This window comes from Hemibagrus wyckioides, linkage group LG28 (genome assembly GCF_019097595.1).
Source record: "Hemibagrus wyckioides isolate EC202008001 linkage group LG28, SWU_Hwy_1.0, whole genome shotgun sequence".
NCBI classification, from domain to species: domain Eukaryota; kingdom Metazoa; phylum Chordata; class Actinopteri; order Siluriformes; family Bagridae; genus Hemibagrus; species Hemibagrus wyckioides.
In genome coordinates this window covers 15,631,133-15,655,615 of record NC_080737.1, presented here as the reverse complement: position 1 = coordinate 15,655,615, position 24,483 = coordinate 15,631,133, and the positions used below count along the sequence as shown (strand labels likewise).

Below are 24,483 nucleotides of genomic sequence, written 5' to 3'. Positions count from 1 at the left end.
CGAACCGTGGCCTACCTAAAGCCGCATGCATTGTAATGAGGCAGCAAAGGAGGAATAATTGCAAATAAAAGTAGGCGATGCAGAAACTAATTAAACAGATGTGTGGGTTTTTTTCGGGATCGTTGATTTGATCCCTTTTTATGTGTTAAGTTGCTGACTTGGTGGAAAAAAAGAAATAAAGGATATAGGTTTTTAAAATAATAATAATAATAATAATAATAATAAATAATTATATATATATATATATATATATATATATATATATATATATATATATATATATATATATATATATATATTATAAATCCCCCACAAAGGTCAAGATTTTGGTTTGTCATGCTTTATTTCATTAAAAATAATTCTGTAGAAATTGATTAATCATATCTTTCACAGTACAATAAAAAGGAATAGTTTTAATCACGGATCTTAGCAAAACCATTTGACAACAAATGTAGTACATATGGGAGGGAGAAAATAAAACGTTTTCTTACAACTTCTCTTACAATGTACTAATTTATCCCCATAAACTCCACTCCTAATTATTTGTAGCATAAAAGGGATTTTTTTTTTTAATAAGGGTTTTTTTTACTTTTCTACATTATTTACACATTATCCCACCAACATAACCAGCAGGTATTTGGTAATGGTCTTTAAATTGACAGCTGATTTTGCTGCTGTAGCTGAAAATGGTGATCAAGTTGTTCGTTGGGAAAGTAAATAAATGAAACTTCAAAACAGCTACAAATGCTGCAATCCTACAAGGTATATAAACCCAGGGAAATGGAGAGAAAGAGGAACAAATAGAAGAATGGAGCCTGAAGAAGACGAAGAAGAAGAAGGAGGAGGAGGAAAAAAAAGCTGGCTCTCTGGATTTGTTCTTCATGCACCACAGGTCATGAACGCAGTTAAGGTCTGAAAGCAAACTGCAGTAAGATCTGTGGCTGTTGCGCCATGCATTTTGGTTCAAAAACCTGGGGCAAGACATGTTTAAACAGACGGCTAAACTTGTGCGTTTGGTCGAAGGCGGTCAATGAAGGGAATAAATAATCAACCAAAACATTTGTCCATGCTGGCCTGGTTTTCGTGTCCTTCGCATCCTTTTCGCTGAAAATGAAATTTCCTCTCTTTGTTTTTTTTTTTTCTTCTGGATTTGTCCACAGGTTGTAAAGTGGGCCAAAATAATACGTCACGTCTGTTGTGTTTTAGGTTACTCAGGAGCGTCCCAGCAAGAGGAAGAAATCACCCTCACTAAACCGTGTGCACTTGGATGTATATCGCTCCTTGCTCAGTATTCGATCGTCTGCTGCTAAAGGTGATCGTACGCGGTGGTGGTGGGCGGAGCTGTGCGGGAGGCGGAGCTGTAGTAATATGGAGAGCCTGCAGGGGGAAACAGAGATTTTATGAGCAAAGAATTTCACAGACTAGTAACACTCAAGAACTATCCTTATTATTATTACTATCCATCCATTGTGTATACCTGCTTTATTCCCAGTTAGGGTCAGGGGTAGACCCTGGACAGGTCACCAGTAGACAGACAACCACACACACATGCTCTCTCCTATGGGCAAGGAAACCGGAGTACCCCCACACAGGCACGGGGAGAACATGCAAACTCCACACAGAAAGGCCCATGCCTGTTCAAACCCAGGATTTGAACCCAGGACCTTCTTACTGTGAGGCAACAGTGCTAACCACTAGGTCACCATGCTGCCATAATAAGACTATTATTATAATTCTTTAAATTAAGGACAGTAAAGAGTATTCAATTAAGAATAATAACAAGTAGAAACACTAATTAATTACACTAATTGTACAGCAAAAGACAAGAAGAGTCAGAGGTAAACTAATGCGTAATAAATAACAATTAGAACTGTGAACTGGTCTCTAATGGTGCTTATTGTCCATTTTTAGCCATTATACATCATTTACATCCTTTTTTCATTCTGTTTAGTCTCATCATCCCAGAGGAACGTTGTTTTGTTTCACTGTGTACTGTACCGGCTGTATACGACTTCGAATTAGTCGTATTTCTTTCTTTATAGAAGATTCTTTATACTACACTAACAAAGATTGTACAAAAACACTTTTTTTCTTTTTCTTTAGTGTATGATATTTTTATATAAATGGTACAAAGAGGTGAGGTAGTAATATTTAGTAACCCTTACATCAATTTTCACTAAAACCAAATGTCAAAATTGTCATTAGAGTCATGGATCGCACAAGAATGAGAGAATATGTATTGTTGTATCAATATTAAAATCATCATCATTATTCTGATATTTGTAACCTTGATGGAATAGAAATGAAAATATATCTGGATCTGAACAATAATAACTCTGATTAAATTTTCATTAAATCAATTAAATTCAGTTGTACAGCTATTTTTTTGGTTTACATGAGGGTTTAGACGATCAAGGAGACAAGACACTCGAAAGGGTTAGAAATCTTTACTCTTTCGCAAAAAGTACAGACAGTACTGAAGTTTGAGTTCAGCCTGAGCAGCGAATTAGTCTTTACGATTCTAGCAGCAGTTCTGAGGTTGAGAAGGTCAGTCTTCTTGAATAAGGAAGACTTTTAATTCATCATAATCAAATCATAGACACAGAAAACTGTATTTTTTATCATTTGATCCTAAGCTGTAAAAGTTGTGACTGTCCTGTAAATGTCCTCTAAAATAGCTGGAGAGAAAGACACAAAAACTAGCTGGTTTGTCATAGTTTTAGCTATGTGTGTGTGTGTGTGTGTGTGTCTGAGAATAGGAACATCTCATACTTTTGACCTTATGAGGACATTTGGCTGGTTCCCAGAAGGACAAAAGCTTTTTCTTTTCTTTTGCAGCTTTTAAGTAAAAAAATATTAAAAGATCCGAGCGATTTTCTTCTCTTTATTAAGGTTAAGGTTAGAGTTAGGATTTGGTGTAGCATTAATTAGCTGCATTAATTATTAAGTCGCTGGAAAGTCCACACAAGGGTAGTGAGACAAACGTGTGTGTGTGTGTGTGTGGTCCATGGGATGGCATGTGACTGAAACTGTGTGAGAGCTGCATGACACAGAGGTCTCCTTCACTTTGTATACAGGTCATCAGTAATTTTCCAAACGTCCTTAGAGGAAAAAAATGTGGCTTAAGGGCGCAGGGGATGCAGGCGAACAGAAATCCGTCCACGTACGTAAGTAACGATGAAGCTTTTCTGAAAAAATGTATGCAGAAAAAAGATCATTTCCCTTACCTAGTATGCTGGAGTTGGTGAATCTCCATGCGTCGCTGTAGGATGTGTATGGTGAGTGTGTGTAAGTCTGGCCTGAGTAATCAGCTCCTGCAAGAGACACACACTTTATTAGCACTCTAACATGCCAGGGTAACACAGAGAACTGAAACTTACATATGCATTCTTATGAGTTATAGAGAAACGGGTTGATTCCCAGTAATTAAATAATTAATTGATTGATAGAATAGTGCCATTTTGTTCCACGATGTCCATTAATCTTTAAAAAGTATTGCCTAGCTATTCATTTTAATTTAGCTAACTAAATTTCTACGACACCGCTGTGTTTTTACTTTTCTAACCTAATCCCATAGTTCCCATAATGTTTGTCTAACTATGTAACATGTCAGTAAGAACGACATTATAAAAAGCTGCGCACCTTGCAGGAACGTTATTTTAACGTTATTAACTTTCATAGAACGTTTTAATAAAATGTATGAAATGGCTAAATAAGTTGAAAATAGTTTCAACGAAACATTCCTAACATAGACTGTGGAAACGTTACATAACGTTTCTAAACATTTCTACAACGTTGCTGCAACATTAAGGCTAACTTTCCCATGATGTTTGGGAGTTTTTTTCCCCTCTAAATGGGAATATTATGTTAAAGTGAAGTAACACAGCAGCAATAATAAAATGTAAGAACATCGATGAAACGTTCCTGGAATGTTCTAATAATGTTCTATATTTTCTATGTATGGAAATGCTTAGTATTTATATAAGTAGAACATTGAAATTACATGCACTTTGTTTTTACAAACATTTGTAATCCTTTTTTTTGTCTTTAATCTATAAAGTAGAAAGTATTTTAAGTATTTTTGAGATAAAACACACCCTGGATAATACCGCGGCTGAGAAACGAGCATTATGTAAGTCGCGTATGTTAGCTATACCTTTTGCTGATTAGCATTTTAACCAAAATAGCTAAACGACAGCGAATCCTCTTGTTAAATCCACTCTGACGCTGTAAGGTGTGAATTATTCTGAAAAATATTATTATATTTGGTATAACATAACCAGAAAATTGAAGAATGTATTTTAGATTGCTATAAAAAGTAACGCAAACACCGGTGTAAATTCCCAGCCGGCGCTATAAGGTGAGTACGACAACACTTTAGGTGAAAAAGACACTTCAGATTTATTCGTGCTTGTAAATCAATTCGCCTGATTTATTCAACACTGCTGTTTAATTTGAAATGATCGTTTACTACATAGCAGCTTTTAGCAGCGCTCTCTCAGCTGTGAGGTTTCCCCGGCGCTTATGGATGCCTGTTTGTCCTTCTTCCGTCTTAGCACATCATTCACTCGGCGGTTAAGAGCGCGGTGTAAACCATTAATCCCGCAACCAGGTGGAGGGCTGGGAGGGTAAAAATCCCTCCGCTCACTGGTGCGTACACCTAGCCTCCTCCCGCGTCTTTTCTCAAGTGTCACCAACCAACCCTTCCCCTCCCTCCTCCACCCTGCTGCACCACCACCACCACCACTCTGCCTTCCTGGCTTCCCTCCTTTTCTCCTCCTCCTCCTCTTCCTTCTTTAGCCCTTCACGCTCTTGCTGTTACTTTTTCCTTTTTTCTTTTCCTTAAACATTCCAATATCTAATTGGTAATTATGTCAGCTGGATTGATTCCCCCCGTGCTTAGCCTCCCTAACTCCCCCCACCACCACCACCACCACCACCACTACTACCACCGAGGCTTGGGGAGTAATTGTGTATGAACGCTTCCTCTCAGCAAGCCCACCAGAAAAATAATAAATCAGACCCTCTCATTTCGCGCTTCGGAGAACAGACTTCAAAAAAAAAAAAAAAAACACAGAGAGGCTCGCTGAACCGCACCACATCACGCCACAATACACCACACCGTGTCGTACCACAGCAACAGACCAGAGGTGTCCTTTGTTTAGCTTCCATAAACAGTATATGTACAGGTTCACGTGCACTTAGATATTCTTTAGCCACTTTTCCTAAGAATAAGACCTTCATGGATGCCACCCATCGCTATTTCACTCTTCCCTTTGTGTGGCCTCATAGTTCCCATGGCGATGTGTGGGCTGGGTGGTGGCGTGGTGGGGGGCGGTGTAGGGGGGCTGACGGGGCGGATTACGGGCATCAGGATCCGCCCTATGGCGCGATGCAGTTCACCAAAGCGAACAAGGTACTCATTAACCCACCTCTCCTTCCTGTTAAACATTCTCTTTCTCACTCTACGTCTCGTTTTTTTTTCTTTTTCTTCATCTTTTCTCTCCTTCCCTATAAACCAATTTAATCTCATCCTTTTAACCGTATTCTATTTTTAAAAGTTTAAAGAATATTATCGGTAAAGTTTAATATCAATCCTGATCCAGGACAACCGTTCATTTGAAGACAAAGTGTGTGCTTTAAGACGTCATCAGTACCTGCTACCATTCCTGTGATGGCCGAGGACGAATAACTCGTCTGTCCGGCTGATGGAATGTGTGGAGGATATCCGGGGAGGGTGGAGCTCACCATGTCTCGGCCTGTGTGGACAAAAAGAAATGCACATGTTAATATTTTACTCTGTGTGTTAACGTCCTGAAGATGGATTACGTTTCAGAAAATGTTGCTGATGTGGGAATGGGAGGCAAAAAATAAAGATGTGAGAATAGATGAAAATACTCAAGACAAAAAAAAACATCAATATATATTTCAATTTTTGGCATCACGGGTAAATATTTTTGTGAACAAATGTTTTACTTTTTGTATATTTTTTTTTATATATGAGCATTGTGATAAAAAATACACAGAATGGTATGAAGATGCAGAACTGGGGCTGATTTCCTTTTAGCTCAGACTGTAGATACGTGCATCTGAGAAAAGCTCCCTAGATTTGGTCTGACATATCCATAACATGTCATGATGAAAGAAAAGGTGGACATGAAGTATAGTCATGGATGTAATGAACAGGAATATTTACTTTATTGTCCTTTGTTTCTGAGATTTTCATCAAAGTTCTTAGATTAGTGCCAACAAGCTATTGGATGAAAAGTGGTATCTAATTATGGTTTAAATGGTATGAAATATGACTCTTTTTTACCTGTGATGAGAGACTGGCTGCTGAACTGGCTGTATACTGGTGCATGATGGGGAAATGAGTTGAAGGCATGAGAGAAATGCATGGAGCTGCTGCCACCGTTACCCACAGACGCTGGCGACGGAGTTGAAATGCCACCCATTTCCAAGAAGGCAGAGTTGGGTATAATGTTGGGAGAAGGGCTTGAGCTGGCCCCGTCCGGTGACATTTCCTGTTTCAGGCAGATGGGTAGGGGCTGTAGGGCATCTGAGGTGGAGGCGGGCATGTGATGGAGAGGTGGGAGAATGAAATAATGATGTTAACTTAAAATGAAAGTGAAGTGGACAATGGGATTTGGAAGCAGCAAACAAAATTGTGATTCACGCGGATGAAATAATGGAGAGGATTTGACTGACGCATGGTGTGATATGCAAACCTCTGCACCTGCTTTTATGGGTCAACGTAATTAGCTAATTTTATTTCATAATGCATGAATGAGCATGAGAGGGTAAAGCCACCCACTTAGCACAGTGACCGGCTTATTCATGCATAAGATTATTATGACAGGTATTGTGTTGAGAAGTAATTGGGTTGGTTTTAGAGTAGGGTTTTTTTTTTTATCTAGCCAATCATCACCTGTCACGACTGTGTAGCCCTGGTGCGCTGCTAGGTTTCGGCCAATGGCGGCGCTGGATGTTGCGAGGCTGCTCTTGCCTTCTTCTAGACTTCCATTGAGGAGAGAGAGCGGATACAGCGACTGGTAGAAAAAAACAAGATAAAAAAATAAAAATTAAATAAATATATATAAAAAAAAAAAAATAAAATAAATAAATAAATAAATAAATAAATAAATAAATAAATAAATAAATAAATAAATAAATAATAATAATAATAATAATAATAATAATTATTATTATTATTATTATTATTATAAAAGTAAACAAACAAATAATAAATAAATAAATAAATAAATAAATAAATAAATAAAAACCATAATTCTCATTAATATAGAAATGTTAATACAGATTCTTGGTTATTTCATTATTATTTCTTATTATTTATCTTTTTTATGGCAAAATCATAAAAGAAATTTAAGAAAGTCCTCTTCTTCTGTGTCATATGTACCTGCTCAGTCTTGCCAGCGGTGGCGGAACCGAACGTGTCGGAGGTGTAGTGGTGTCGCTCGAAGCCACAGTCCAGGTGTTGTGATGAGAAATGCTCAGGCCTCAGCTGTTTCCTTGGTCCACCTCCACTGCCCTGAGAGTCCACGCTGTGTCGACAGCTCTCCTGGTCACCTGGGAGAAGATACACACCATCAGATGCCAAACAAGTCAAGTTGTTGTCAGTGGATTCGGTTGGTAAGGAGTTACAGTGCGTTATGTTGACATACTGAACAAAAATATGGGGGGGGGGTCTATGAATAAAAATGAAGGATATTCATCGTCCTTGACCAGTATACACTCATCTAGAGCCATCGAACTGACCAAACGTGAGACTGCGGTGGTGCTATTAAGCGTACAACCTTTTTTACATTTATATCTTACCTTTAGAAAGTCCATAATTAGACGTTAAGGTTCACGGTTGGATGCTAGAGCACATTCTCTCTCTCTCCCAAATCATCAGTGCAAACAACCACATCTTAGCAAGTCTTACATATAGTCAAAAATATCCAGTATTTCCCATTATAAATTGACACTAAACCTAATCACATAATCCAAAGATTATGAAACGTATTTCTAGATTTCAAGCATGAAATAGTCTTGCTCTGTTAGCAGATCATTTTGTTCATTTCAAGCATTTATTTCCAGAAAGCAGCAACATTTCCTACCAATAGAATGAGACATTTTTAATTGTGACATGAGTAATATTGAACAATGTCTAGAAACAGATTCAGTAATCTTATATACGGTTTACTATAATCCTAGAACAAGAAATACATGACACATTTGACTACATTCAAGGTATTTTCACGTGTCAAAGTGGCTGATAGGAGCTGATGTATGTAGAAGAGGGTGGATCGTGCTTTCCTTTGAGTATGTGAGAAAAAATGCATGTGGGTTCACGTAGCTCAGAGCAAGCAAGTAGGAAATTGGAGAAAAAAAGCGGGGAAAAGCCAGGAAAAAGCCAACATTCCATAAAGAATTCTGATCCTCAGTAAGGACAACGCACCTTCAACAACAACAAAAAAAAAATTTATATTTATTTTTATGATCCCCTATTTCTATTTTCTTTTTTATAGAGATGCAGGAAGTTTAAAAGGAGGCTCAAAAGCCAAAAAAACCTTTTTTCAGAATTTTTCCAACTACTTTCAGATGAGTATCTGAACACATACTGTATAAAATAACACAATTTATTTTCAACATTAAATTGAAAACTACTTGCTAAACAGTTATATGAAGGCTCATAGTTGAAAGGATGGTAATCAATAAAATGGATAATAAATGATACCTTGCATATACATGTTGTGACTCATGAAAATCTAAGAAAAAAAACTTGATGAGTGTTTATGAGTTAAAGATTATAAATCATATATTTGTAGTTATATGCTACAGCCTCAGATTTTGGCTGATGCAGCACACTGATTCTCTGGAAACTTCACGTCATTTTTACTACCTGCTCTATCGCTGCTGGAGTAAGCTGTATAATAATAATCGTAATGATAGTAAGCTGAAATACTGGATACATATGATGTGTTAATTCTTTCTGACACCTTGTTTTTTTTTAATCCTGAGAAGCAGCAGTTAACTATTATCCGAAGTGGACTGTGTTAAAGTGTAGCGTGTGCTTACTGTCGTCATGACTCCTCTTGCCTTCTGAGCTGGCCTGTGGAATACCCAGCAGGCCGCTAATGGAGTAGGTGGAACCCAGAGAGTCAGACTGAGGCGACTCGGGAGGGGTGACGGCTGAACTTGGAACTGAGAAGATATAAAACAAGCATGAATAAATATGAAAGGCTGGAAATAATTAACGACATGTTAAAGGCTGGGAGGTTTGGGGTTGAGTGCATGACTGCGGAATTAATGGCACCTACTTAGTGTGTGACCTGGACTGAGGCTTTTGCTATCCAAGGGCACGTTAAACGGCTGTTGCACCTTGGTCCGGATGATCCTGGAACACATTGGAACCAGCGGTGTTAAATGTGTTAATGTTAGAAGATTACCACAGTGTTCTGCTCATTTTCCTGTTCATGTCTTACCTGTTTATGGAGCTGACGCTGGGCACCGTGTCGCTGTCACACACTCCCTCAGCCAGGAGCCTGTCTCTGATCTCCCAGGCGAACATGGTGGGATTTTGCCGCTTATACTCTGCTATCTTGTCCACCACTTTCGGCGTAGCCACCTTCGGCTTCGATCCACCGATCACTCCAGGTTTTATGCTTCCTGTCTCATAGTATCTGAGATGAGCATAAATATTTAGCAATAAACCGTTTGTGTTGAAAGTTCTGAACATTCATGGCGTTATTTGAAATATAAACTGAGGATGAGTATGGTGTCATGCAGTACCCTATACTTTCACACCTCCACTGGACTTATTAATTTCCTTCTGGCTACATAGATACACTTTTCATTTGATTTTAATGTCCTGACTTGTTTTGTAGACCTCGTATTGCCCTTGAGACTGTCTCAAAGACTAAACTCAATTTCCGGCCTCTCACCTGCCCAGGATCTTGCTGACGCAGCCATGGCTGACCCGCAGCTGACGGGAGATGTCGCAGGGCCGAACGCCCTGGTGAGCCATGTCCACAATGCGCTGCCGGATGACCTCCGGGAGCGGGCGTCCATTTACAAACATGCCGCCTAGTTGATTAAGACCCCCATGCCCTGGGGGAGAGAGGGGGATGAATAAACATAAATGTCATGGTACCTGTGCTGGACCAGACTGCACTCTGCAATGAAACAGTATGATCACTCGGGTTGAAAGTACACCTGGTATGTGACATAAGCACAGACTTGAGAGCTTTATCAAGCAAATGAATCAGAAAAAGGGGGTGGAGAGTCATTTGAGCCAAATATAAATATGCAAAAAGTCCTTAAAGGGAAACTAAAATATGTTTTATTTACTCTGGAAATTAAATCATTGTTTACTTCTGATTCACAAATGCTTCTGTGCAGTCTATAATATGCTGAAGTTGTGTGAAGAAATATAGCCAGAATTTGTTCCACTTTAATCTGACAAACAAACAAATAAATAACACATTATCTAAAAGTGTTAGATTCCATCTCAATAAGTCTGTATGTTACCAGGAGAACAAAAAAAAAATCATCCATTACACAGTGCCTGCACTTTGCACGGACACAACTCAGGCAAGAGTCACACACATTTTCTCTTCAAAGCAGTAATTGGAAAGCGGAAAACGGACATCACTAAGGTCAATGAATTAAGCCTTTTTAAGACTTTAAAAAGTCTTAAAGTTTTAAGTATGTTTTTGAGCTTTTAACAAAAAAAAAAATGTGGTCAATGATAAAGATCGGAGACAGCAGTTGGGAATTTTCTTATTAATTGATTCGCGTAAAAATTTACTCTTATTATTCGTACCAATGTAGCGTTACAGGAAATATGCGCAATTGTTCATCCGCTGGGTAAAAAGATATAATGCAAATAATATAAAAACTTTTTGGAGTTAATAACCTATTTCTTTTGTCAATTTACCTTATAGCCTAATAGTCGTTTTAAAAGTTAGGATTTAATTTATTTTGTGGAATAATAATAATAATAATAATAATAATAATAATAATAATAATAATAATAATAATAATAATAAGACAACAAAAAACATTTTGATTAATCTATGGCGGTCTTAAACATAAACGTAAACGTTTTTTAAATTATTATTATTATTATTATTATTATTATTATTATTATTATTATTATTATTAAAGACTCTAATACAATACCAATTTTAATACAATGTCATGTGTCTATTGAATAAATAAAGCCTAATTAATAGTGCGTTAATTAATAATAATTATTAAATTCGAGGCCATGTTCCGGAGAAAGGGATTTTTTTTTAAATATATACTTTTATAAATCCTTATAAATAGAATAACCAATGTCTGTAATGAGCCTAAAGTTCTATTTATAGCAAGAATAGTAATAATAAGAAGAAGAAAAGAATAAAATGGTCCTTCTGTGGTGAACATCAGTAACTCGCTTAGAATTTCGTTGCTTTTAATTTCGCCTATTCAGTACCTTGTGTCTCCTTTTAGCTCGTTTCTCCCCCCCCAGCTTTCATTTCCACATCAAACGGCACCATTAACGCTGCTAGCCGAGTGTGTAAAACTCCTCGCCAAGCTTCAGCAAGCGGCAGGATATTAAAGCGGAGCCACCCCAAGGGACCACCGCGCGCGCCTTCTCTCTCTCTCTCTCTCTCTCTCTCTCTCTCTCTCTCTCTCTTTCTCTCTCTCTCTCTCCCTCTCTCTCTCTCTCTTTCTCTCTCTCTCTCCCTCACACACACACACATATACACACACACACACACACATACGCACGCACAAGCATAGCATATGGCCTGGAAGCTGTCTCATAATTTATTTTTTTAAAATATATTTTTCTTCTGAATATGAACGGCCATTATTTACAAATAAAGCAAATCTTTTTAAAATCTAGTAAGAGTATGCCTATGTAAGCCATCACAGCCCTGGTTGCCCCTACTAATAGCAATAATATCATTTATCATTTATTTTCTGACTTTAACGCTGCTCCACGTCTGGTGAATTCGATATGAGGCAATTACTCTAAGCCTATGTTAGGGTAATTATGGAAAAATACAAAAAGCTCTTTAAAGTCTCTCCACCATCAATTCAGCTAATAAATGATACAGCTAATAGCTTTCAATCAACGCAATCGCAGTAAATATTATTACCCGAGGTAGACAGAGGATTTAGAGGAAAATATATTTGTGACAAGATAATCTCGCTAAATACGAAGCAAATCAACGTTATTATTATTTCCCTAAAAAATAAATGGCATTTTAGAGAATATTAAATCTTTATTTATTTATTTTTTACAGAGTGCTGTTGTGACAGAAACACATCGCATCTGGCTATTAATAAAATGACGTCATTTAACTTTTGATTGAAGGACTGCACAAAAATCCTAAATGGTCCATTTCTATCAGGAAGAACTGGAAAAATTAAATTAAATTAAAATAAAGTCAAATAGAGAAATTAATTATTGCAACCGAATTTTCTGCGGATTATATCATTATATAAATATTGTACTGTAATATATTTAATATATAAACACGACTTAAATGAACTAATCCAGACTGCCTATAGGAAAAGGCTTTTTAAATTTTTTTGGTACGTTTCAATACATTTATTTTATTTTTTACATTTTTTATTTTTATTTTTAATCAGTTTTGCATTTAACATTTTCTTGATATTAACTATTCCAGGCCTTAAATATAATAAAGTTTTAAAGCGCACACTGGGTCAAGTCTCAAATCATGCGTATATATTGATTATTGATTAAGGCAACTTGATTTTCATCATGAGACGTTTTGTGATATTGATTACAAGATTTCTGTGTGTTTTAGTTTTTTAGTTGATATATTTATATATATATTTATATATATATATATATATATATATATATATATATATATATATATAAACTAAAACACAGAAATCTTGTAATCAATATCACAAAACGTCTCATGATGAAAATCAAGTTGCCAAGACGAGAAGCACCTAAGATTTTTTTTCACAACATTCTTACCAAACAATGGTTATCTCTGAAGAAACTGAAGTATTTTAAAGCCTTTTCAAAGAGCAAAAGCACTGTTTAAACATGGTTTTGTAAAGTCGTATTGCGTTTTTTAAATCAGAATTTATTCCACAATGATTATTAGAAATGTTTAGGTCGCGAGAACAGAATTTCTCTAGCAGTTTTAAGATTTATTTATTTTTTTTTTTGCGTAGAAATTTTAGAATATCAGACAAATATGGTGACTATAACTAATTAATCTAGCTCTTGATGCAGACATGGCTATTAATATTACGCACAGCTAACAGATCACAGACATCGCAGAAAAGACAGTCATTATTTTTAAAAAATGGATTACTCCGTACATCTACTTCATTGTAGCCTGGTTTAAAGCTTGTTTTAGACATTAAAAATTATTTTATAGATTTACAACTGCACAAAATAAACATGTAATTCGTATTGTTTACCTCTGCCGGTTGTGTTGGACATTGTGCAGTGCTGTGGGCCGCTTAGTCCTGGGGTAAAAGTCGGAGTGTCACTTTAATTTGGTTGCTTTTAGTCCATATGGGGCCTCGCCTGGTGTGGAAACGCTCCTTTAAATGCTCTGCAAAAGGACATAGTGGTAAACATTGATTTTCTAGTTAAAAGATGTCTTATAGGTGGATGTCTTAATCTGTTTAATGTCATGCCGCATTTTAGATTATGCCTGTTTATTATCCTGTCTTCAGCAGTGTTTAGAGTTGAATTAAAGCCCGTTATTAATCGATTGCACTAGTTTTAACTGGGGTTGCAAGGCTAGAAGTTTGCAGTGATTGTTTTTGGATATCACGTAGGCATATAGGCGACCTCAAATAATCGATTCCATCAGTCGTAATCTGAAACGAAAGCCGAAGTCGCGAAGACGCAAAAAAGGAAGAAGAAGAAAAAAAATAATATCGAAATGAAACGAAAACAAATATAGTTACCTTCTGCGTCAGACTCGTGCGTATTGCTCCAGGACAAACGACGCGCGTTATAAACGAACCTTGAATTATGTCCTCAAGACAGTTCGACAGGGGAAAAAAAAGTGAATGAAGTATTTTGAGCTTCTCGAAACAAGAGCACAGATGTGCAGGAGCAGCTGTCAGGCGTTTTTGTGCGTGTGTGTGTGTGTGTGCGCGCGCGCGTGTGTGTGTATATGTGTGGTTTTATCCCGCCGCCTCTTACAGCACCGGCCCGGTGACGCGATCCGGTCCAGCTATTGGATGATGGATGTGGGTGGGCGGTCCGTGTGGCTTGTTGTCGTACGAAAAGGGGCGTGGTCTTGGCTGGAGATCTGTGGACAGGCGGCTGATTCGGCGACAACAGATCGCGCAGTGACCGAGCGATACGTCAACGTTTGCGGAAATATTTGTCAGTGATCCGGGCTGTTTGCGTTCAGCCTGTCTTTGATTAGATTTCAGAGAAGATGTGACACGACTCCCGGGGCTGTGTGAACGCCGCCTCATTTAGGCCTACGGCGTGCATTTTTACACACAATTTAGTCCTTGATTTGCAGCGATGTGTCATTACATCAAATAGGCTGTATACCGTGCACCTCTTATTTCTAACAAACTACCTGCTTTAATGTTGTGCACGATCTGCGTTTATTATGCACATGCTGTCAAATCAGAGATTAAGATTTTTTTAACGCATTTTTTAAAAATAAATAAATAATAAAAAAAAGTACCTTCCCTTCTCTCTTTAAGATAGGATATAATGTACCTTTAAGAATGCTTTAAGGTGCATGAATAGACCGTAGGCGACTTTAAAAATGTAAAAATGAATTAAAGTAAATCTGTAAAGGTAACCAGGTAAAAGAAAATATGTACAAAATCCAAACCACCCCAGTAACGATGAAAAGTGCACTTTCCTTACGATTGTAGGGATTAAACTTGTGCTTGAGAATTGTATAAACATGTATAAAACGCATACTAAAAGATGTATATGATCTATGTAAGAAATGCAAAATTATTATTATTATTATTATTATTATTATTATTATTATTATTAAGCATAAAAGGGGAGGTTACTATATGTGACAGGCTACATTTTAAACAGCATTTCTGTAAGCCCAAGTATTTTCTTCCAAAGATATATGTTTATAGCCCTTGTTTTGGGCACTATTTGAAACTAGTTCTTAGTCTGCGCCGTGTTGCGCGCGCGCTGCGCTTCATCTTCATGGGAAGAGACAGACAGGAGAGAGAGAGAGAGAGAGAGAGAGAGAGAGAGAGAGAGACATAGTCAGCGGGGTGTTTGGACTCCTGTGAATTTTGACACGGTTAAGCTTGTTCTTACACCTCTCTAAAACAAACAGAACACCTGAAAGCGCCCCACGCTGCAATCCCGTTTCTCCACCCGGTCTGTGGGCGCGAGTTATTGCCATCTGGCGCGTGCGGCATAAATCGTCTTCATATCTTCATAACAAGACGTCGTGCGTCTTCATGTAGACACATTAAGGCAAAATTGACTTTCTTTGTCAAGAAACCCTCTGTGTTTGAGTTCAATTAAATTAATTGTTATAAATATATAAATTCATATATTATTATATAATAATTATATTATTTATATTTACCTGGATGCAGAGTGCGTAAAATGGAGTGCGCAAATATTCGCGTCCCTAAATTCTTATCACGGAGCCCCACCAAAGGCCCGTTTTTTTCTTATTCAAGCCGTGTGGGGCTGCAAAACAAAAGTGTGCGTGTTTTGAAATAAATACAAGAGTCGGGAAGGATTAAAGCACATCATAACAAAAAATAGAGGTGGAAAAATTCCCCTTAAAGTGTAGATGGGGCGAACGGAGGGCACTTGCCTCGGGGACGAGCTGTGGGCGAGGGAGAAGAAAAAGAGAGAGAGAAGCGGACAAAAGGTTATCCAGAGTTTAACATGGGATTAAAAACTCTACGATGGTTATCTAACCTGAATATAAAATGATAACAGATAAATACAACTGTTATACAATGCATATATGCTTCTCGTGTACTATTTTGATTTTTTGTTGTAAGTACATCAGTATGTCAGCGATGTCTCAGTTCCCAGTTGTTTCTGTTTGTAAATGGAGTATTTAGTGACCATCTGAAGCAGGCCTAATGTCGAGCTGAAACTCAGAGAAAACTATGCAAGTAAAAGTTTAACTTCTCTAAGCCACCCTGGTATGAGGAGTGAAAGAGGAGCAGGATTTTTTTTTATTATTTTTTTTGTTTGCAAGCATAAAAATAACTTCATAGTTATAATCACCAATACATATTAAAACTAAAATGGATTTGTAACTTATATATATTTAACTTTTTATCCCTGCACTGCAGTTTTTTTAACGATTAAATAAACAGCTAATTTAAGAACAGAACAGAAAGTAGAAAATAATCAGATTAATAACAGAAAAATAATTGAACAGCAATGCGTATTTAATTTCAAGCGTTAAAATGGTGCTCATTTTTGACCAGGGTGTAGAATAGAAACTGAGAGGCCACCGGTTCACACATAGCATGCACATTTACACATTAACTTGTTAAAGGTCATTAAATTTGCTTTACAGAGCAAGAGCAAAGCACGAGAATGTTGAAACGAAAGTTTAATCATTTTATTCGCCTGATTAAATAAATAAATAAAAACAGCAGCAGAATTAATGCAATAAAATGCGATAGGTTTCATTCATAATTTCATTCAGGTGCAATAAATTTATTTTAAATTGGTAATGGATTGCCAGTGTAATTACTTTTGTTTACTTCGAAAATTATGGAATTACAGTATAAAAAAGGTGATGTTAAAAAGTTAAAAATGGTTTAAAATCTAAATTATTGCACGTGTTAAAAAGTGAATTTTATAGGGTTACTTATTTATTTTATAATAATAAAAATATTTATTTATTTATTTATTTATTTATTTATTTATTTATTTATTTATTTATTTATTTATTTATTTACTTATTTTTTTTACAGCCCTATCATATACAATAAAATAACGCAGTTCAATCAGTGAGCTAACTGAGGGTTAAAGCCCATTTCCTCTGCTCGTGTTGTCTATGTTGAGTGGATGGAGATAAAGTGAAACCTCGGTGTGTGTGTAACCTGCGGGAATGAGAAGGATCGGGCGTCTCCCGAAATTCAGCTCCTGCGGCCAGGCAGCCTCGTATGGAAATAAGGGGGCAAAGGGTCATGTTGTTGCATCTTGAGTCCCAAAACGAGTCCACAATACCGCTATTGTCAGGTGCATTGAGTGAGCAAAAACAGGGAACATGAAAGAGTTTAGCCTGTAGCCTACACTACACCCCATTTTCACACTTTAGAGGAGACCTGAAGTTCTCCTTCATTACTGCATTGCTGCTTGAAAGAACTGATTCAATAACCTACAGCAGGAGGAAATTTTATTCCATTTCATTAATACTATTATTATAATTAAATTATTATTATTTTTCCAATCTCAGAATTAAAGATCGATAGCATTAACTGTACTTTTATAAAGAGTTAATGAACTTACATTACAATATTTGTACATCTTATGGATGCAGGTTTATAAAACATCCAGGGTGCTAAGGAAATTCCACAATGCACTACTTAGGCAGCCTATACACAGTGTCTGAAAAGTGCCCTTCCGTTCCTCAAAGTGCATTATGGGTGTTCCGTGTGGTCAGTATTGGGTTTGCTGTTGGCTTTTCTCTGGACTTCTATGCTATGCCTTTTGGCCATGGTGACAAAATGCATTATGAATAGCCTGTACTCTTTAGGATACATTTAGACATTAGAAACTGCACTACTGGCATGACTAAATAGTTAACACCTTTTGGAGTATTACAGTTTTTTGGCAAAAGGTAGAGTAGACCTACAGATTCCATGTAATTCTGCTACGTACTACTGAGGCAGAAAAGGTGTGTTATGACATTCATATAAAAGGTAATGTGAGTTATGGGTATTCTGTACTATTGAGGGAGTTCATAAGCATGCTGGACATTCCTGTTTCCATCGTAGTGCAGTACTAGACAGTACAGAATAATAATGCAGTTTGTTTTGAATAGGGCACATGGCCGGTGTACCAGGATCCTGGTATTTTCCATCTGGCACCTATGCTTTAATATTGCTAATACATGGGATAATTTCCAAAAGTATGCATTTTGTTCTGTATCAAAAATACTTTTATTGATTTTAATAACAATTCTATGAATTAATAAATATTATGTCTTGCCTGTAAAGGTTTATCAGGGAAACATGGCCACACCCTGCTTGATTTCCCGCCTTTTTCCTTTTCGTTCTTGTGATGCATCGCCTCTGCTCGCCTTCGCGTGTCACTCGGCGAGATGAATGAGGCGCGCATTTAACCCCACTTAATGGCAAGTTTTATAAATCTACCCGCACGCTTGTCTCGTCGTGGTCAACGAGTCGAGATGAGCCAGATAATTAGATCATAATAGCAGGCGAACCGCCTCGGTATTGATGAGTCCATTAGCTTTTCGCAAACATTCGTTGGTTCTTCAAACAAGGCCATATCCACTATCAACTTTAGATGACTATCACTTACTCAATTGTCAGTTTTGTTTTTTTTTGTTTTGTTTTGTTTTTTTGTTTTTTTTTGTCGTTAAAGAAGTTTGCCCTAGGATAGGCCAGACAAACTTTTTCAATTAGAGTAGCCCATTATGTTTTTATTCATGTGGTTATATATCTTTTTTTCTATCTGTGTAATTACCTGTAAAATAGTTTCATGTGTAACATAAAATATGCATAGATAGGCAGAAATGTGTGATTTTCGTCTGGAAGGACCTCTTTGTTTTCTTTCCCTCCCCACACACTCTGCAGATTTCACTGTTTCAGCTTTTTGGCTTTTCTAGTTAGTCTTTTTTTTCCCCTCTTCCTTCAACAACCCCTTCTTTTACCATCTGCTCCTGACTCGCCTCTATTCGTTGCCCATCTTTCTCTCCTCATCTTCCTGTGTTTTGTGCGCACTTAGCCCCCCTTTATCATTGTCTGGGTCTAGTCCAGCCCTCCTCATTGTTCCCCCTTTGCCTCCCATTTCCGCTCTGGGCTTTGCCCTCTGACCCCAAACCCTGTTCCAGTCTAACCCCCTGCTCCCCCAAATCTGCTTGCTCCACTACAGGTCGCTCTCCCCCAAGGTTTGGGGGTCTTAGAGCTGTTTTCTGAGAGATGCCCCCTCCATAGGCCACTGTGTGATGACCATTGTTCAAGCCACAATGGTGCACAGGCATTAACAGCCATTAGCAAAAGAGCGGCTCGGCCCTCATTGAGCTCTACATGCTCAATTTGGGATCTTTCTGACCTGACATTCTTATGTGAAGATCAGTTCAGCTTGCGTTTTAGGGTTAGAGACTAAAGGGTCCAGGCTCTTAATGAGTGTGTGCAGAAAGGCTAGCATAAACGTGTACTAATATATCAGTAGATCTGTAGAAGCATCTCCGGACATATTCTCACAAATCCTTCAAATCCTATGCCATGTTATGTGAGTGAAAGAGATGGAGAGGGTTTGTTTTTGGTTTGTTTGTTCTGGGTGGCAGGGTATAAAAATTAGAGATGCTTTCAGTTGATTGACAGCCCCACTACTGGCGTGTGTCAGCCCATGAAGAGTTACCATGGTAACTGACATTACTCTGAACAAGATACAGTTAAGTTTTATTAGTATTTGTTTAGTTAGATATTTTGGATTGGTGGGGAGGTTTTGCTATGTATTTTTTTTTTACCCTTAACAGCACTACTTATGCAAATGTTAACTTAACATGTTCATAAGCACGGCATTTTTGATGAATTAACACTGTTCATTTGAGTGTGTTTGAAATCTTAAAATCTTAAAATCCCAGCTTATTTACTGTTATACCTAACTACTATAAGTGTAACTACTGGATATTATTTGGTAGCTGCAATGAAACTAACAGAAAAAGGTTTGCGTTTACAAGAGAGATTAACGTAAGTCTGGATTTGTCATTGAGTTCTAGACATTAACCAGCTTGTGGAAATACATCGTTTCAATGTGATGTATTAATTCATTGGACTTGATGTATTTTAGATATATTAGACAACAACTTAAGCTACAAAACACTGGTTAGGTATGCAAATCCAGTTCTTTTAACTTTGCAACTAGATAACATATGCCATCAATGTCACAAGGAACAGGACTCACCTTAGGACTGTCTTCCTTTCAAGAAATCATTGCTGCAATCACACAACTGTGAGGGGGCCATGTCAACCTTGTAGATGCCCTAGTAGCTGAAGAACAGACAATCAGGAGTGCCAAGCTATTACTGAAAGACAAGCTGTTTGCTGGACCATGTAACTCCCTAACTCTTTTGGCTAAAGTATAGCACAGGCCTTAAGTGACACGAAGATGAGTGTGAGGTGCCTACAGGATTCTAGCAAATAGAGGCAAATCAAACCCTTACATGGCAGTGATATCCATGGTGCTATGGTGTACCATGATGGCTGCCACATATATCGTTTAGGTGGATGGAGACCAGTCACTGCCTGGAAGTCCCATTAGAAAAGCTAGAATCTTGGGAATTGAGCAATACATTGGATCCAATTGGCAAAGTCAAAACCATTTGCAGAACAGCTTTTACTTAAGGGTATACAAGCCTCATGTGCCACTTGCCAGTGCATTCAGGAGTGCTTTTAGGTCTGTCTTCTGTTGCCTTTTCAGTCCAGTGGGGCCAGATCCACAGAAACAGATGACTGACTGATTTTCTGTCCATTTGGGACAGCTGATTTGCATGTCAAGGAAGCTGCAAGGGTGTTCTGACAAGCAAGACTCTGTGGATTAGTTGAGAATTATAGGAAGAAAATGTATAATAGAAGATGAGGCTAGTTATCCTGTCCAGGTTGGCTGTCTGATCCACCAAGGAGAACCATAGAAAGCAGCATGCTTACTTGAATTAACATTTCTACCTGTATTGCATTAAACTCTTCCCAGGCTTATTCTTCCACTTTTTGGTTCCTTATGTGACTCCCAAGGAACCACTGTACAGCTCCAGAAGATGACCCTAAATCCTGAGTCCTCCAACCAAGGGCTTCCTGGATGGCAGGTCAGACGAGTGGCTCTGTTGTTGATTTACATACATCCAGTGGAGCAGGAAATGCTAAGCACACTTGACATCATTCATAAACCAAGTTGGTGGAGAGTTGCCCCATGTGGCCTTGGACACAGAACCTGTATACTAAGCAAATTAGTTTGCCGACTCAAGCTAACGTTTATGATGAACTGCTCATGGTTTTTTGAAAGTTGGTATATTTTAAAGTTTTGCTAACTTAGTAAGACACACTGAGACTAAGATAATGAAATTCAGACCTGACTTGTGACAAACACAAACTAATTTGCTATAGTTGAATGCCTAGCAAACAATTTGGGGTTACAGGAAGGCATAGGGGTTTGTCTGGCATAGGGGATCTGTATTCAAATCAGATAATTATGCATATTCATATCTCCTGGCATTTTAGTGTACAGATTATCATAGACATTGAAACATATTCAATTTAGCTACATTCATTATTTTTCATTATTAAAACGACATATTCCATGTATGTTCCACATTTCAGCTTCTTTTGTCAGTAAACTCTTTTTACTACATATGCAGTCTATCCTCTGTGCATGCTGTTGTCCTGGGACAGATGTTCTCCTTGACATGTGTTACTTGTCACCTCTCTTGTCAGCTGTGTAGTGCCGCTTGTCCCAAACACGATTATAATGATTACATTGTCACTTCTTGCTACTCAGACAACAGGGTTCTGGCACAGCTGTAGACTCAATTACACAGTTAACATGTACACTGTCAAATATTTGTCAGCCTTTGTCTGAAGCTCGCGACCTTACTCTGAAGACTCTTACACTCTTTTCTGTGGGTTTTCCCAACCCCGTGCTGGACTTCCACACTTTCGTCTCACGACAGCTTGTAAATGAGTAGATAAACTAAGTCAGATGTGTTGTCCATTGAGAAAACGTTATAATGTGGTGAAAGGATACTTGATGAACAACATTAAGAATCTTTGTCAGTTGATTGCTGTCATGGAGGCGCCATAATTAGACTTTAAATTAGCAATCATAGCCTAATGGGATGTTTTTTCAAACTAATCCTACTGCCATGTTCCCTGACCAGTGTTCTGACATTTCTTTCCAAAATAGTATACTTTATTTGTCACTTATACATTACAACACAGTGAAATTCTTTTTTCGTACATCCCAACTTTGGAAGTTGGGGTCAGAGAGCAGGGTCAGCCATGATGCAGCCCCGCTGAAGCAGTGAGGGTTAAGGGGCCTAGCTCGAGGACCCAACAGTGGCAGTTTGGCAGTGCTTGGGCTTGAACCCTCATCCCTGAGCCACTACTGCCCAAAGGGGATGCACCAGTCTCGGAAGTACTGCAATACTGGGTCGATGCGCAGAGTGGATAAAGCAAACCCCTATTCCATCGCCCTGTGGTCTCTGGGTAGGGGACGTATCAGATATTAAACTTATAAAAACAGATACTACACTTGATCTTAGAGAAAAGGCTGAGATGCAATGTAGAGTATTTAATGTAAATATGGGAAATGTAAATGCCTGTATATTGATAATGGACATCTTTGGTGATATATCAAAAGTATTTGAACGGGGATAGGAAATTCATTTCTGGCATTTTACCTTGGCCTGGTGGACCTGGGATTCAAACTCACCTGATTCAAACCTTCTGGTCAGTAGTCCAACCTTTTAACCACTAATCTACCACATTCCCTTCATGGAGTCTCACGTTCATTCCTGCCCCGTTTTTAGAGCACTAGCGTTAGATCAAACATCACAGAACCTTCCGGTACTTCAGGAAGAGTCTGAAGATTTCTGCCAGCTATAATCATCATTCTAGTAGTATTCAATTCATTTCAATTTTATTTGAATAGGGCTTTTAACAATGGGCATTGTCTCAAAGCAGCTTCACAGAACATACAACGTACAAAAGTCAGAGATTAATGTTAGACAAAATCATTCCTAGTGAGCAAGCCAGAGGCGACTGTGACAGGGAAAATCTTCCTTAGATGGTAAGAGGAAGAAACCTTGAGAAGAACCAGACTCAAAAGGAAACCCATGCTCATTTGGGTGACACCCGAGAGTGTGATTATGAACAATGTCCTTTCAACAGTCATCTACAGTCAGTTGGAGTTGTGTGAACAGATACAGCATATGTAGAATGTTATTGTGTATATTAATTAGGAGGTTGTTGTCATCCTCAAAGTCCACATAGGGTTGGCATCTTCGGTTTAAATACCCAAAATCTTCACGAAGCAGACTGCAACTGGAGCTGGTCCATCTCTGGATGTCTCAGGATCCTTGCAGGGTTGGCCTCTTCTCAGTGAAGGTCTGAAATCTTCATGAAGTAGCACACAACTGGAGCTGGCACAATCTCTAGATGCCTCGAGATGGGTAGAAAAAGGGAAACAAGTGGAAAGGAATTAGCGTAGCTGCTGTTCATTCATGTGCATTTGATCAGATGTACTGGAGCACAAGGTTATGGGATGTATTATGTGTATGCCTGGCTAAAGATAAGTCTTTAATCCATGTTTAAACTAGTAGTTTAGTATTTACTATCGTTATAGTAATAATCTCATTTCACTACACTGCTGTGTCATTCTTAATTGGTTAATGGATCCAGGGTGTGAGGATTAACTGCACCAAATAAACAGGGACCCGATCAAAATAATGTTTGGATGGTGGTTTGGTATATTTGTCAGTTTTCTACTATACAGTTCTGAAAGACTCACCATCTACCTCTACATTCATGACATAATCTACTTAGGGAAAAACATTCCTGACAAAATGATAAAGAATTACAAGTTCGCGATGTGAAATGATTTTCCACTGGTTATCACCATCATCCAAATTAGCCTCCTGAGGTAAAAGTCACTCAGAGCATTCACCAATTTAACAAACCGGAGCCTCATCATGGTCTCTTCACTCCACTGATCACTGAGCGACATGAGATGGGGTTTCCCAGACCTCCTCACATTTTCTATTAGCCTTTACTTTAGCTTTTACTTTCTGCAGTAGACGAGTTAGCCAGATGAATTTAATCTGGAGTTATTCTGGTCAGAGAAATTGCATGCAGATTTCTCTATGACAATTTATTTGTTTGTTTAAATAACTCCTATTCCGTCTTCATTTTTGTTTTCAATAGATACTGGATAGTGTGGTGATGGGAAGGTCAACTATGGAAAGATATTATTTCATCAATGGGTGTGTTTACGTGGATCTGATCGTTTCAGTAATCTGATAATAAAGAATTCAAATCTCTCAATAATCTGATTTCTTTTATTTAGGCTTATAGAATTCCCAATTCTACTCAGTTAATACATATATATGTATATACATATATGTATATTTTGCTTTTTAGAGGATTTCTGTGATATACAGACAACCTCAATCATCTGAGCTTGAATCATATGAATTAAAAATCAATTTTAGACATGATTAAATAATAAAGTTATGCATTTTTTCTGTTTTTTAATCAAAG

General features: G+C 37.8%; 1 protein-coding gene and 1 pseudogene across 5 annotated transcripts; both read right to left on the bottom strand.

Moving 5' to 3' along the window:
- Positions 1 to 331: 331 nt before the first annotated feature.
- pax8 (paired box 8) lies at positions 332 to 14,165 on the bottom strand. Of its 5 annotated transcripts, none has more exons than XM_058382477.1 (12): positions 13,966 to 14,164; positions 13,468 to 13,604; positions 9,948 to 10,113; positions 9,489 to 9,686; positions 9,324 to 9,400; positions 9,082 to 9,207; positions 7,418 to 7,587; positions 6,929 to 7,049; positions 6,317 to 6,559; positions 5,658 to 5,759; positions 3,228 to 3,314; positions 332 to 1,377 (listed from the first exon to the last, which is right to left on the bottom strand). In XM_058382477.1, the coding sequence occupies exons 2-12, from the start codon at positions 13,487 to 13,489 to the stop codon at positions 1,307 to 1,309; spliced, it is 1,383 nt and encodes a 460-aa protein (XP_058238460.1). In that variant the 5' UTR covers positions 13,490 to 13,604; positions 13,966 to 14,164; the 3' UTR covers positions 332 to 1,306. The 5 variants fall into 5 exon arrangements, with proteins under 5 accessions (XP_058238460.1, XP_058238461.1, XP_058238464.1 ...); XM_058382478.1 differs by having other exon boundaries at positions 9,948 to 10,089; XM_058382481.1 differs by lacking the exon at positions 6,317 to 6,559 and having other exon boundaries at positions 13,966 to 14,165.
- An 8,173-nt stretch (positions 14,166 to 22,338) lies between these two features.
- Positions 22,339 to 22,507, bottom strand: LOC131348791 (U2 spliceosomal RNA; annotated as a pseudogene).
- Between the last annotated feature and the right edge of the window lie 1,976 nt (positions 22,508 to 24,483).

What these genes read in the sequence shown, in the direction of transcription:
- pax8 (XM_058382477.1), bottom strand. Translation starts at nt 13,489, where the DNA reads ATGTCCAACACAACCGGCAGAG. An exon ending in CCGCTGGCAAGACTGAGCAG is followed by an intron (nt 7,050 to 7,417) that starts GTACATATGACA and finishes TTTTTCTACCAG; the next exon opens with TCGCTGTATCCGCTCTCTCT. An exon ending in GGGCTACACAGTCGTGACAG is followed by an intron (nt 6,560 to 6,928) that starts GTGATGATTGGC and finishes CCTCCACCTCAG; the next exon opens with ATGCCCTACAGCCCCTACCC.